Source organism: Alternaria atra, assembly GCF_907166805.1.
Source record: "Alternaria atra isolate CS162 genome assembly, contig: 28, whole genome shotgun sequence".
NCBI classification, from domain to species: domain Eukaryota; kingdom Fungi; phylum Ascomycota; class Dothideomycetes; order Pleosporales; family Pleosporaceae; genus Alternaria; species Alternaria atra.
Genome location: NW_025091326.1, coordinates 480,254 through 494,424, shown reverse-complemented (window position 1 = coordinate 494,424; position 14,171 = coordinate 480,254). Strand labels below are relative to the sequence as shown.

At 52.0% G+C, this 14,171-nt stretch overlaps 6 protein-coding genes across 6 annotated transcripts; 1 reads left to right on the top strand and 5 right to left on the bottom strand.

The window, feature by feature from the left end:
• Positions 1–2,000: 2,000 nt before the first annotated feature.
• ALTATR162_LOCUS7213 (uncharacterized protein) lies at positions 2,001–3,716 on the bottom strand (the record flags this gene model as incomplete). The annotated part of the gene is made up of 3 exons (XM_043314841.1): positions 2,001–3,398; positions 3,448–3,534; positions 3,591–3,716. The coding sequence occupies 3 exons, from the start codon at positions 3,714–3,716 to the stop codon at positions 2,001–2,003; spliced, it is 1,611 nt and encodes a 536-aa protein (XP_043170776.1).
• Positions 3,717–4,873: 1,157 nt separating this feature from the next.
• Positions 4,874–5,210, top strand: ALTATR162_LOCUS7212 (uncharacterized protein; the record flags this gene model as incomplete). Its single annotated transcript, XM_043314840.1, has 3 exons — positions 4,874–4,891; positions 4,942–4,985; positions 5,033–5,210. 3 exons carry the CDS (start codon positions 4,874–4,876, stop codon positions 5,208–5,210), a joined length of 240 nt encoding a protein of 79 aa, XP_043170775.1.
• A 526-nt stretch (positions 5,211–5,736) lies between these two features.
• Positions 5,737–7,638, bottom strand: ALTATR162_LOCUS7211 (uncharacterized protein; the record flags this gene model as incomplete). The annotated part of the gene is made up of 3 exons (XM_043314839.1): positions 5,737–5,864; positions 5,943–7,241; positions 7,353–7,638. 3 exons carry the CDS (start codon positions 7,636–7,638, stop codon positions 5,737–5,739), a joined length of 1,713 nt encoding a protein of 570 aa, XP_043170774.1.
• Positions 7,639–8,459: 821 nt separating this feature from the next.
• On the bottom strand, positions 8,460–9,687 carry ALTATR162_LOCUS7210 (uncharacterized protein; the record flags this gene model as incomplete). The annotated part of the gene is made up of 2 exons (XM_043314838.1): positions 8,460–8,627; positions 8,677–9,687. 2 exons carry the CDS (start codon positions 9,685–9,687, stop codon positions 8,460–8,462), a joined length of 1,179 nt encoding a protein of 392 aa, XP_043170773.1.
• A 605-nt stretch (positions 9,688–10,292) lies between these two features.
• ALTATR162_LOCUS7209 (uncharacterized protein) lies at positions 10,293–11,210 on the bottom strand (the record flags this gene model as incomplete). The annotated part of the gene is made up of 1 exon (XM_043314837.1): positions 10,293–11,210. The coding sequence occupies one exon, from the start codon at positions 11,208–11,210 to the stop codon at positions 10,293–10,295; it is 918 nt and encodes a 305-aa protein (XP_043170772.1).
• Positions 11,211–12,714: 1,504 nt separating this feature from the next.
• On the bottom strand, positions 12,715–13,716 carry ALTATR162_LOCUS7208 (uncharacterized protein; the record flags this gene model as incomplete). The annotated part of the gene is made up of 1 exon (XM_043314836.1): positions 12,715–13,716. The coding sequence occupies one exon, from the start codon at positions 13,714–13,716 to the stop codon at positions 12,715–12,717; it is 1,002 nt and encodes a 333-aa protein (XP_043170771.1).
• Between the last annotated feature and the right edge of the window lie 455 nt (positions 13,717–14,171).

The following is a 14,171-nucleotide window of genomic DNA, read 5'->3' as shown; positions in this document are numbered from 1 at the left end:
AAAAGAAGTTCCGGTAACACCTGGAGTCTTAACAGAAGAACGAAGACACCTCCATATTTAACCCGCACCCTCGTTGAGCACGCGCGGAATCCTCCTTCCAGTCATCTATCCAATGGCTCCGACGTTCGCCTCTGTCGCTCACAGTCTGTGGGACCAAGCACGCACAAGCACTCTCGCCAGGGCCGATGTAACGTCTTGATAGACCTGGTGCTAACCAGATAAGCGTAGTCGTCCGGCACAAAGCCTGTCGAAGCCTTCCCTTGGCAGCTTAGTGGCGCCACTGCCCGCTCGGCGTGCAGTTAACCGATTCGCCACCAAGCCGGAACACCTGCAAGCACCTGCCAAACGTGGCGATTGCATGCGGTGATCTTACGTTGGTGTTTTCGACAAAGTAGTTGGGTTACCACACTCCATCACGTCGTGCCGAACTGCCGGGCCCTTGTGTGTGGAAATGCGTGCCTTGTGGTTCGCGCGTTGGCTGCGGCGATGGCCAACCCCGGCATCATCAATACTCGTATTTTAAAAAAAACCCGCATGCGTAACTTTAGCTGCAGTCATGCTAATTGTGCCGCCACAGAGATAGGAAGGCATCGGCAATCCTACAACCAACATATTCCATTTCCAATCCAGCACTTGCCGACCCATAGTCTTTCAAATCTCCAGCCTTCCAGACACTCATCTGTTTGCAGAAAATTTGCCTGGCCGACCCACTCCGATTGCGGAAAGTAGAAATGGTTCTGACTTTGTCTCCGGGTTCAGGGACCAAGTCCGCCGAATCTAACGACCTCGGTTTCTTTCCACACAAATCTGACTCTAGCTCGGGCGACGCCGAGAGGGTAGAGAGGGAGATAAGCTTCTGACCCGCAGTGGAGCTGTTCACGACCATCTCGCCTAGACACGCTCGATTGGGGATTCCTGCCACGAAGTGACCAATGAGTCTGGGAGGATCTCCGCATCGTGCGCTTACGAGCTACTTAGTGGGGAATTTAAGCGGTGGTTGGGTTTTCGATGGTGGTGGAGCATCTTTGCTTGATAGCGGTGACCGAGGATCAGGCGAGCAACAGGTGTCAGACGAACATATTGCAACTCGACACGTTGTATTGAAATGTCGCATGCCGTCTGAACAGCGATGCTTGTGATGCTTGTGATGCTTGTGATGGGAATGTCTCAAACCAAGCCCATCTCCGCTTCAATCATCGTTCCACCTCAGTCGCGACCTGTAATTTCCGCTACGAGCACGGCTAAGCTGTAGTGCCCAGACACGGAAGGCGCGGTCAAGCTTTCTTACCGACATGAATCTACCTGTCAGCGGCGCAATGGCGCACCTGAAGCTCGGGTCGCCCATGTCTTCCTTGTATAAGCGCACAATCCCCGCGTTAATCCCGGCCTTGTCCTTGATTATGCGTCGTGCTGGCCGCCGTGTGCCTTGACCTAATGCTTCCAGAAGGTTACGCCTGCAGGAGCATGGCGGTAATGGAAGATGGTGACCCACGGCCCAACCCACAGATCCGGAAGCTGGTTATCCTGGTGCCCACATAAGCTCCATAATTTAGACTTGGTATATGCTTGAAGCCCTTCGTGTCGCAGGGCGTATGTGTGGAGATGTTGCCCACTTGGGTATACTAACCAACACGAGCGTTCCACAATGTCAGCACGGGACAACTGAGACACGCGACTATCTCGCTCAGTGGCAGCTAGTGGTTTGTTGGAGAGGTTGGTGTAAACGGTTGAAGAGATAGGGACAAGAAACATGATCCACGTTTCGCCATCACTTCTACATTATGTTCAACTACCATCTATTCCTCCAATGCATAACCATGCCGCCCGTTTCCATTTGATCCTCTACCCGCAACACATAATTAGCGACCAAGATGTCGCCCAGCCTTTTCATACAAGACACCTCCTAGACAGAAGAAACATTGACACATGCACGCGTCGGGGTACTCTGAAGATAAACATATAATACAAGCAGTGCCAAACAAAAGGAAAAGAATCAATGCTTATGACGGTGGAGCGTTGGAACCGGTAGTGTTGGGATCACAACATTGCTTTCCTCCACCACAGGTGTCGGGACATTCCAGAAGACAAGCATCAGGGCCGCCCTTTACGCTGGGGTTCTTGCTGACGCGGCCACCATCTTCGGCACCGCTTTCGTCTGATCCATGCGCCGAGTGGTCGTGGCTAGCATCAAGGCAGAACTCCGGCTGGATGGTAGAAGAGTGGATGCCGTACTGGTGAAGGCATTCCCGGATTTGGCGTGCAAGATCCATGTAGCGTGCTGAGCCCTCACCCTTGAAGTCAAAGTCGACCTGGACGTGGAGCGATGCAATAAGCTTCGTGTCTGATAATTGCCAAACGTGGAGGTGGTGGCAGGAGACGATGCCTGTGAGATCAGTGATGTCCTCGGTGATATCATCGATGGACAGGTTCTCCGGAACGGCTTGGAGAAGGATACGAGATGCAGCCTTGCACAGGGGTAGAGCAGACAAAAGGATGATGACGGTGATGAGCAGAGATACGGCGGGATCAGCGTACATCCTCCAGGAGAAGTCGGTGAGCCAGATGAACAGAGCAGTGCCAATGACACCAATGTTGCCGAGAGCATCTCCCATGACGTGTAGGAAGACACCTCGCATGTTGAGATCGGCGTGAGAGTGACCGTGTCCACCTCCAGATGCCTCTTTCTTGGGCTGGTTGTGGTTATGGCCCTTGTGTTGATCCTTCTTGTTAGTCTTGCCGTGTGCATGCGAGTGGTCGTGCGAGCCGTGGCCCTTGGGCTTGGATAGAAGCGAAGTCTGCTCAGTAGGCTCCTCATCATCTACGACATCGTTGTCCTCTTCATCAGCCTCGTCGTCGTGCGCGCGCGAAGACTCGATAATGCTGTTCCTGAAGGACGAAGGGTGTACGTAAATCTCGTCGATTGTGGCGTAGTTGCGCGAGTGCGATCGGCTGTGGCGCTTGTTCTTCTTTCCAGGAGTAGATGAGCGGCGTCTGTCTGCGTCAGGGTTGGATGCAACGCCGTTGGACTTGGTGGGGGTTTGTGTGAGGTTTGACGGGAAGCCGACGCGGTTCTGGGGCAGCACATCTGCAATATTACCGCTCTCATCTGCGACCGCATGGTCATGCGCATCTACGCCATGAGAATGACCCTCCTCAGCGTGCGAGTGTGCATCGTGCCCGTGAGAGTGGCCGCCGTGACCGTGACCGTGGTCGTGGAAGAGGAAGAGACCGATGATGTTGGATGCGAGGCCGCAAGATCCGACGATAAGGATGACGACTGGGTGCGAAACGTTCTGTGGCTCGACAAATCGCTGGATGGCTTCGAGGAAGATGGAGAGACACAGCGCGACCAGGAAGACACCGTTGATCAGGGCACCTAGAGTCTCGGCACGTTGCCACTACTCCAAGTTAGCATAGTCGCTGCGTGCCAGCACTGGAGCTACTTACTCCGTAGGTGTATGTCTTTGAATTGGTCTTTTGGCTAGCCACCTTGACTGCCCACAGTCCGACAAGGAGCGAGATGACATCGTTCAACTGTGCGAGGGGTCAGCATGCGCCTCCGCATTTCACGTGAAGCCACATGTACACACCATGTGAAAAGAGTCGGCAACCAGCGCCAAAGAGTGCACCGTATATCCCGCAATCAGCTCGACGAAGAAGAATGCCGTGTCGATGGCGAGCAATATCATAATTCGCGTCGATTTAGAGAGCCCCATGTTGGCGATATCGGCGCGCCGTTCACGCAGTACTAGGGGTGTATTTTATGGCGGCGCGAGAGATGCGATCGAAGCTTCGGAGCCTTATACACGATCGCGAAGGTGGGCAGGGGGCAGTGTTGTGTTGGAGAGTTGGAGAAAAAGGGTTGGGCTCACGGTTCGCAAGGTTGTCGCGTAGGAGAATAAGAAGCGGAGTGGCGCTATTGCGTCAGGCCTCACCCAGCGCAGATGTGGAAGCTGATCCATGTTCCAGACGTACCGCACCACAAACTAGCTATGTTTGTGCGACTGACATTTGTCCAAGCGTAGCAGCATGAAGCGTCCTTAACGGCCCGTATCTACATGTAGTAACCCGTACTCAACACAACTTTAACCGCCTCATGTTGGCAAGCTCTCGTTTGTGTCCGCACGTCTGTAGCATGTATACTGCTCGCTACTTTCAATGGTTTGAACGCGTACCCATAACTTTGACCAAGCGAGTCATTTTCCGTTGCCAGTATATCCACAAATACTGGCAAAGCTTTCCAACGCTTTGCCCCGCATAGTCACTATGGTTTGCTACCGCTTGCCGCAATGCGTGCCGCAGTTCCACAGTGCCACAGTGCCACAGCTTGAACAGTGAATACGGCTAGTTGGTTGCGAAGGGTCTGAAATGGGCCCACCGCAAACGGTGACATACCGTTGGTAGCGTGCCTGTTTGAGACATGTTCGAAGCTTAGTGATACTTGTAGAACTCCTACATGACTAGTGCTACACTTCTGCTCGTGGCTGGTGCGCTGACTAGCCGTATCTGCGCTATATATAGTGTATGTAGCATGTGAACCATCATTCGTCTCTGAGAAGACCACCATGTACACTACCCATTCCCAAAATACGTCTTCTCGATATCAACCCCAACAATCACTGCAAATGTCCCCAATAGCAAACATCCTATCAACACCATCACGAGCCCTACTTCCCACCCTCCCGCCATCGCCTTTCCTCTCACAAGCGCCCTCTGTAGTCTCCAAAATCTAATCGCCCCCAATAGAACCACAACAATAGCCATGCAGATGAAGGTTACTGCAAGTGGTTTCCCGACTTTGTAAAAACCAAAGTGCGGGTTAGGCGTAGTTGAATGCTGCAAGTGGAAGAGCTGGGCAATCAGAATGCCCGTCATGACAAGAATGAGTGAGGTACGGAGATAGCCTAGGAAGGTGCGTTCAAGTGCTGAGCGCCTAGTTAGCTGTCGGACTGTGTGAGGGACGAGTGGAAAGGAGACGTGCCTAAGTGATCTCTATGTGCTCCTTCCTCGATGCTAAGGCTAATATGTGTAGTCCAGAACTGGGTGATTGCATCATACCACCGCTTCGTCCTGTCTACTCCTCCTCTACCACGTCCTTGCTGATATACATCGACCTGTGCACTTGCCCCACTGACATTAGAAGTATGGTTCCCCGGGTAGTCTCTGGAGCCATCTGTCGAGCTGCGCAGCAACGCATTGCGCGATCGTAAACTGGTGAGACTGAGTGTCGCACGCGGTTCATTGAGTGTAGTAACTCTTTCGCGACGTACAGGTCCTAGCTCCTGCGAGAAGCGTTGCTGCTCGTAGTGCACTGCAGCTTCAGAATCAGGATGCAGTTCGGCATGGGGGTGATTATGTAGTGCAGCCGAAGGCAGGCCAAGTGGTGATAGTGCGCGAGGCGGTGCTGGGTCGCTCATCGGTCAGATGTGCAAACGTGACACAATAGAGAAAGTGCAAAGCTTAGGAACATAATGTCAGTCGTGATAGCGATCGCGTAGAACGCATGCGACGATACCCGAGAGTAGTCCCTTCGGAGAAGAGCGGGAGTGAAACAAGCAGGCGTGACGCTTGGGGTTGTGGGGATGCGTCGGCACGTCGGCCGGGTGGCCGCACTTGCCTTTACAAGCAGACACCGAACCCGTCCAAGAACGACGACGGACGATAGATGTTATGATTACGTCTGTATGTATAGCAGTGCTTCGCCATCGTTATATTCCCCTTATGCCAGCGACATTTCTAAGCAAGCGCCAACCCGCCCACCACCACAACAGCGGCGACATACACCTGCTCCATAACCCCATGTGTCGCTCTTGCCGCAGCACCGCTCGAAGTACTCGAGGGAGCAGCTTCTGTGCTTGACGGCGCTGAACTACTTGTAGTAGTAGAAGAAGAAGAAGGAGGGGGAGAAGAAGAAGAAGCAGTATTAGTAGAAGTAGGAGCACTTGCCGATCCAATCTCGTCAACACCGTCTGGCGCATTGTACAACTCATTCCCATCGCTCGCCATCGTCCATCCCAACGCAGTGCCATCACTGCTCACAGCTTTTCCACGCACAAAGCCCTTCAGCTGCGCATCTGACAGATCAATCGTTGTTTCGAATCCTGTCCTTCTTGCAATAGTGACGTTGGTCCAGGTGCGTGAATCGCTAGCATTGGCCGTGCATACAACCCAGCTCTCAACCTCGGTGGCACCGTTCCAAGAGAAGAATGCCGTATTTCCGTCTTGATCCCAGTGCACATCTGGCTTGGTCGATGGCTTGCCTTCCCATTGTTGGCGGTACGCACGATATGCGTTTACCACGTTGCTCTTGCCGAACTGTACATCGAGGAGGATATTGCCTTGATGATCCAACTCGGTGAAGAAAGGCTGGCTGCCAAACCCAAGCATGAAGTTTGTGGTTTCATTGGAAGGGTCGATGGCTTGCAAGCTGCCTTCGAATGTTGCAAAGGTCTTGCCTTGATTGGTGAATTCAGTGATGAGTTTGACAGTCTTCTCGTCCTGATTGACATCGAGTAAAAGGCCTCGCGAGTAGCTAATGGTCTCGGTGGGTCCATTGTCGAAAATAGTCATGCGAGTTTGGTCGTCGTTCAGCCAGCGAGCATCGTGTTGGAAAGCAAAGTTGGCAGCTGGGTCGACGTCAAAGTCTGATTGCTTACCCTGAAGCCGCCAGATGATGCTTCCGTCCTGGCCAGATATCTTATAGATGCAGTCCATAACACGCGCTGAAACTAAGTAGTCGCCATTGCTATCCTTCTCGACGGAGTTGATATGGAAATAGTCCCACGGCGCTTGTTCGGACTGGCCAACATCTGATGGTAGCGAGTTGTACGACTCGTTGATTCCAACATGAGTGCTCGCATTCCACTCGAAGACAAGCTCGCCAGTCTCGATATTGATCTCCTGGAACGTATTCTCAAACAGCCAACCATTCTCAATACCTCCTGATGCGGTCAAATCCCATGGAATACCATGGTAGATCAAGACGAGCGCTGTATCGTCGGCAGTGATGTCAAACTCATGAATATCGCCCATTTCTTCACCGAAGTGGTTGACCTGAAAGTGCGCAATCTCGTCATAGCTTTGGTTGAGGATATGATACGAACCTCGTCCGTAGCCGTTCAGCAGCTCTCCAGACCAGAGTGTAAGTACAGGTTCGCCCTTGTAGGTTTGTGTCTTGAAATCGAAGGGCTCGCTGTAGTTCCCTGTCCACACGAGCGACCCCATGCGATCATCCGAGAATTCTGGTTATACAAGTTAGTACATGGATGCGGTATTACACGATAGGCTTGATCTAGCCCAAATGCAGGGATATCCAAAACCTAACCATCTTCCTGGAAAACAAAGAAACATACCAAATATCGCTGGCCAATTCTGCCCACTCGTAGGCAGACCATTGATCCCTAGAAACACATACCCGCTCTGCAACGCCGTCCCATTCCGATTGATCTGCATCTGCGGTGGCTTCACCTCCGCATTCGACATGTACGTTTGGTACGGCGTGCCGCTTGGGTCTGAAGCTCCATAGCTGTCGAAGTCATAGCTGACAGAATCCTGTGCGGCAACAAAAGGCAGTAGCAGAGATGAGAGCTTCAACAGCGACAGGCTAGCTCGAGTAGCGACTGAGTGAACTCCGTGCATGATGACGGCACACACGTAACGACCGACTGAAGTACAACCAGATGAAAGCGACAGAGACCAGTAACCAAGGTATCCAGAGCACAAAGAAAAGCACAAGCAGGTTGAGAGCAGAAGGGATACAGAAGTACCGAAAGGCGGTAGCCTACAATGTATCCCGACCAGTGTGCGGCTTGTTGGATTCCCAGCTCATCTCCCCAATCCGGTCTGTCGATTGCTTACACTTGGCCCGGATAAGCAGAGCAAGCCACGCTTACCAGGTCTAACACGCCTTCTTGGGCGCCCGGACAGGTCATGGGGGATGCGACCCTCTAGATGCAGCTTGTAGCTTGTACTTGGACAACTGCAGGGTGTGGGGCCGCGGCATGACATACCTAGTACCAGACTTTCCCATCCTACAAACCTTCCATCACACGTACAATAATGCTAACAGGGCGCTGGCTATGGCTACACATCTGATGTGCAGAGAACACACCCGTACGCTGGACAGATTTGGCATGACGAAGAATAAACAGCAATTGAGTGTCAGGCGTGCTAACGGCTCGCGTTGACTGTACGGCTGATTGTGCTGTACGCCACATATCAATGGCGGTTGGTGCGTCGAGCGGGCTGGGAACATGATTCGTACGTTATCGCCACATTCTTTCACTCTCGCTTATCGGTTTCCCTGTTTGACGGAAGATTAGTGATGGCTAGAACGGCACCATGACTCCACGCACGTGAGACGATATCCTGGTAAATAAGGCATTGTGATGTCAAGCCGCAGTGCATTTGTTCGGTTCAGCATACCGTCTTGACCTCTTGGTCTGTTATGTAGACTGACTCTATTTGCTCATGAACTTGCTCGCAATGTTGAGCGCGCTGCCGAGAGCGCCTCCAGAGCTACCACCGCCGCTTCCACCGCTGCCTCCGCCCATCTGCGACTTCAAGTAGAACTTGAGAGCCATCTGTGCAGCCTGCGCAATGGCGTCTTGCTTAGTAGCAGCCGGATCCTGCGTATGTCAGTAATAATCACAGGTTTATGGAAAGCTTTTGACCTACAGTCTTGCCCTCGCTTTGTTGCTTGTCAAACAGCTGGGCTGCCTGACCCATGGCCATACCGATGAACTTGTTCTGTCCGCCCTTGGCATCCTCGTTGCTGCTGTTGTTGAACATCTTCATGGCTTGCATAGCGGCAGCAGCGCCGACATTGTTTGAGCTGGCTTGCTCGTTACCGCCATGGCCACCGCCACCATAGAACTTCTCGTGCTGCTTGACTGCATCGTCTTCATCCACATCCTCGTCCTTGAGTTTGTCCTTCTTGCCGGACAGCATACCGAGCACATTACTGAAAAGGTCATTGTCGCCGCTGTTTCCAGACTCGCTCGAAGCGTGCTGGGCCGCACCCGAGAAATCGTCCGAGGCACCACCATAGCCACCGCCGCCGCCGTAGGACGTGCCAGAAGAGTGTTGGCCTCCATGGTTGCCTGATCCGCCATACCCTCCGGCGTTGCCTCCATAGCTGCTGCCTCCTGAGGGACGGTCGTTGTAGTTGTCACCGCCTGAGTAGCCACCGCTTGGACGGGATTCCTGACGCCTGTCATCACCATAGCCACCACTCGGGCGGTCGTTGTAGTTGTCGCCGCCTGAGTAGCCCCCGCTAGGACGGGACTCTTGACGCCTGTCGTCCCCGTAGCCTCCACTAGGACGGTCGTTGGCGTATCCTCCACCCTCGTGTCGTCGTCCACCGTGGTCTTCGCGCCTGTCATCGCCTAGTGCTGGGCCACCGTAGCCGCCTTCCTGTGGCCTTCCATATTCTTCTCTGCGCTCACCACCACCACCGCCACCACCACCACCGTAACCGCCAGAAGAGCCATAGCCTCCTCCTCCACCTCTCCTCTCTTCGTCGCCTAGAGCAGGTCCGCCAAAGCCACCTTCCTGAGGCCGGCTGTATTCTTCGCGACGGTCACGGCCGCCGCCATACCCGCCCTGTTGGTGTTCGCGACGGTCATCTCCGCGACCACCGTAGCCAGACTCCTGGCCGTACTCGCGACGATCGTCGTTGTATGACATGTTGGAGATTTAAAAGTCTATTTTCTTGTTAGTGATGATCAAGTAAAATATAACAGACTGCTGATGCATAGTGCCGATGCGATGATGAAGCGTAACATCCAGGCTCGATAGCTCGGTCTATGTGCTAAACACTTCCCGAGAGCGATACGAACATCCGAGAAAGGAAGCTCTTAGATGGTCGTAAAGGAGCAATGGACTTACAAGGTGCAATGGACTGAAGTGTGTGTGTGGATTGAGAGTTTGTAAAGTTTCAATGTGTGGATGTGTATGATGAGGAGGATGTCAGGCACCTAAGTGGCAGCTATAGCCCCTGTCGGCCTTGGAAGTTGCCTGCCCCTCCAATGCCCCTCGCTAGTGACGTATACCTGCACCCACCACGCGGCAAGCTTCCCTGTCGTGATCCGCATTAGTGTTACAGCAAATGCATATCACGTCACGTCGGGCAATTCAATGATTAGCGGTCAGGATCATCAGGTTATAATTGAATGCTCGTGCAACCATAGTCTCAAAATAACACTCGATGTATCATAGAACTCGAAAGAGACAGCTTGCATCCACGAGATGGCGCGCACAGCCAATTGACCATTATCCTATGATGCCAGCCTCTAGTAGTCATCGCTCCTCTTGTTTGAACCTCCATACCCTGAACTCTCGCGGTCATTGGACCCATAGCTGTCCTCATTCTTGCGTCCAGAGCTTCCGTACGAATCGTTGTCATCCCGACCCGCAGAGCCTCCGTAACCCGAAGAAGTGTTTCCCGAGCCATAGGAGGATTCCTCGGAAGCTCCAATGCCGCCAGGGACCTTGTTGCTTGAGCCGAAGTCGTCATTGTCATCACGGTTTGATGAGCCATAGCTTGACTTGTTCTTGCTGCCATATGAGTCGTCATCATCCTTACGGTCGGATGAGCTATAGTTGGACTGTTTATTGCCACCGTATGAGTCTTCCTTGTCGTTGTCGTTGCGGTTCGAAGAGCCGTAGCTGGATTGCTTGTTGCTGCCGTACGAGTCCTCGTCTTTGTCGTTGCGGTTTGATGAACCATAGCCTGAAGACTTGCTCTCCGAACCATAAGTGTTCTCGCTGTCGTTACGGCCCGAGGAGCCATAGCTCGACTGTTTGTTGCTACCGTACGAGTCGTCATCGTCATTGCGCTTTGATGAGCCGAACTCGGAGGTCTGATTGCCAGACCCATAGGAGTCGTCATTGCGGTTGGAAGAGCCATATCCTGATGACTTCTTCTCAGATCCATAGGTATCCTCGTCCTGATCCCGACCCGATGATCCAAGAGTGGAAGATTGCTTGTTCGAGCCGTATGTATCTTCGTCGTCATTTCTGCGCGTAGAAGATCCGTAGGAAGTGTTGTCGTTGTCATTCGACCCATAGCTGGACTTCTTGTTGCCGTAGGAGGAGTCCTCCTGGTCATTTCCATATCCAGAGGATTTAGATCCGTACTCGTTGTCCTCACGATTGCTGCTACCGTAGCCTGAGGTACGGTCCTCGCGATCGTTATCGTTGTAAGACATGATGAAGATTGGTGCTTGGTTGGAAGACTTGTGGACTGAGATTGTGTTGTGCAAAAGGAAGTTGGGGCTTATTGAACGCTGACAGTCATGGCAGGCCTCTGCATCTTTATATACACTCTTTGAATGGCAACGTATGCCTACCCCTCCATCGCCCCGCATCACCAAAAGCAGGTTCGGTGTTGTTCCTCCCGCTTGTGCTGTATGGATATCGCTGCGACCCCTGTGAAGCTGAGCCGTGAGCTACGGACCGCTCTAGATCTCGGCAAAGGCCGAGTGCGCGATGGTACAACGTTAACTCATCGCCAAAAATGCTATGGCGAGTTTCTCAGTTCCCATCATGTCACCGCAGAGCCACCGCACAGATGTGGCGGAGCAAGGTACTAGGACTTCCGATGTGGCCTGTCATAGTCCAGAACAATCTCTTCAGCTACCTTAGTATAACAGCGAGCGCACCGAAGCTGGAACTGCGGGATTAATGTAGTGGCTGAATCATGATAAACTGTGTTCGGATGCATCTGGAGTGTTAGAGGGGTAGCTTCCAGGTGGGCGAATAGAGCAAGGGCGATCGGACACGGGATGACCGACAGGTGGGACACCGAGCACGCAAGCGACATGGATTGCGAACTTGATGTATGAGGGCTGTGTACTCAAGCGTTTCTGGTAACGGTCAGATGGAGAGAAAGCTAGTCGAGATACAGAAGAGAGATATGGGGGTTGGCAAGCCATGCGTGATCGCGCTCATATGGTAGGTACATTCTGCTAGTCTGTGCACGTGACAGACCGAACAGGCTTGAACGAACACAAACCCATGGATAGCTAAAGTTGGCTTCTGAACGATCAACACTGTAAGTAATTTCACATACACACGTCACCCACGGATACCTTCATTCTGATTTACCAGCCGTCTAGGCGTTGCCGTTCGCTCCTGTGCCCACCATCTTCATCATCTTGACCAACGCATCCGTTTTACCATACCCCACTGCATCTCTGGTTTCCTTCATCAAGCTGCTACAGTCAGTTCCGTTACACGGTAATCGCATCGTTGTTTTCTACCTCCATCCGGTGCAGAACCACACCCCGTAGTCTTCTGACTTTTCGCCTTCTCGTCTGCACCTTGACCCTGTAGATTTACGCACGTACTCTTTGCAAAATGGTTCACAGCATAGATACGTCTGCTGTTCGATCCATCTTGTGGCTTCATTCGTCCCAGGGTATGAAGGTCTTGCAAATCCCTCCAGGCTCCGCTTTGTATCATATTTCCGTTTCCCTCTAATTCTCGGTTGGTGGGTGTAACCAAACAAGCGACATAGATCTTTGGCGTGGTTGTGGCCATATGGCTACTTGTCCTATGTAGAAGGCCACTTCCCTTAGTACAGGCGTTTCTCTAGCTTTTAGGTAAAGTATCAGGCATAACCTCCTGTAATCCAGCAATAGCATGCTGGAGCTTTCCTACCATTGACAATTGACCGAAAAGTTCAGCAATTGAAAGCGCCGTACTACCATCTTACGTGATGATAGACAAATCAGCACCCCCCTCGGTGAGAACATCAACTACACTCTCATGCTCGTTCACGACTGCCTCGATCATAGGTGTCCAATTGTCCCAACTCCGTGCGTTAATGTCGCAGCCATACCCCTTGAGTCTCTTCGCTATGCCCAAGTCGCCCCCACGGCAAGCTCGGTAGAGTAGAGTTGCTCCGGACACTGAAGGAATATGTGGGTCAGCCCTATACTCTAGCAACGTTTCCAGTACCTCTGACGCACAGAATTCGGCGGCGAAATGGACCGGAGTCATAAGTCTCGGAAATTCTGGTTTCGAAGTCGGCTTATTAGCATTCGCGCCATGGCGTAGCAGGTAATTCGTCATGTAAAGGTTGTTTTCTTTCGCTGTTACAGTAAGGCATGTCAAACCGTTCTCAAAGTTGTGGTCCAACAAGGGTAGTCGATGGATCAGGCTTCTTGCAACGTCATTCAGTTGGAGCCAAATGCATATGCATATAGGGGAATAACCGACAAAGTCAGTATAGGGGTATATGCTCGCAACCAGGTCCTGCCATCTCTTATAACAAGGCGGTCCCTCGTCGGTGTCTAGGAATAAATCCAGAAAAGGTATGGTCGTGTTTCTTAGTATCCAGTAATTTCCTGCGATCATGGAATGCTTGAACCAATTGAGTGCGGCATATCGTCGAAACGTGTAGCTGTTACCAAAATCCAAATCTAGACCGCACTTCAGTGGCATATTGAAGCTATCGAATGTGAGATATTGAAGGCATATACCAGTTATCCACGCGTGTGCTGCTTCTTTATCGACGTAGAATACACTGGCTGGACCTTGTCGGATGGCATCGGAGCAGAGATACTCTTGGAATGAGTAGTGACAAAGTTTCACTACGCTGCGTAGTGACCCCAATCCTTCAATCCGAACAAGAGCAGAGACAGTTTCTAATGCGTCGTATGGATCCGTGGATACGGTGTCTTGATCTAGGTCGCGCTCGTCGGGTTGCATGGCGAAGACTTCTGATAATTTGCGAGCCGTAAAGGGCTCAGCAGCAGCCACAAGACACCGGAACAATTTTTGCATCTCTCCGATCCTTGTCGGGTACCATGTCGCAATACCACATAGAAGTGTTTGGTACGTGTATCCAAGTCCATTAGGTAATCTTTGTATCTTGTTTTTGATTTCCTTGTCCGACTTTGATGTACAAATGTAGTCGATGCGCAACCGTGCTTGTCATATTCTAGATTTCGTTAATCGTCTGTCCTAAACCATACATGATGCTTGCTGAGCTTTGCACCACAGTATACCCAGGGTGAGAGAAAGTGAACTTACGTGCCCGCATGGAAAAAAACGCATTGCTGTATGGCAGGCAAGATGCTATCGTTCCTGATTTTCTGTACGCCTTTGGCGAGACGTAGTCGAAGTTCCTCCTTAATGTAATGCTGGATGTCGGAACGCATGTT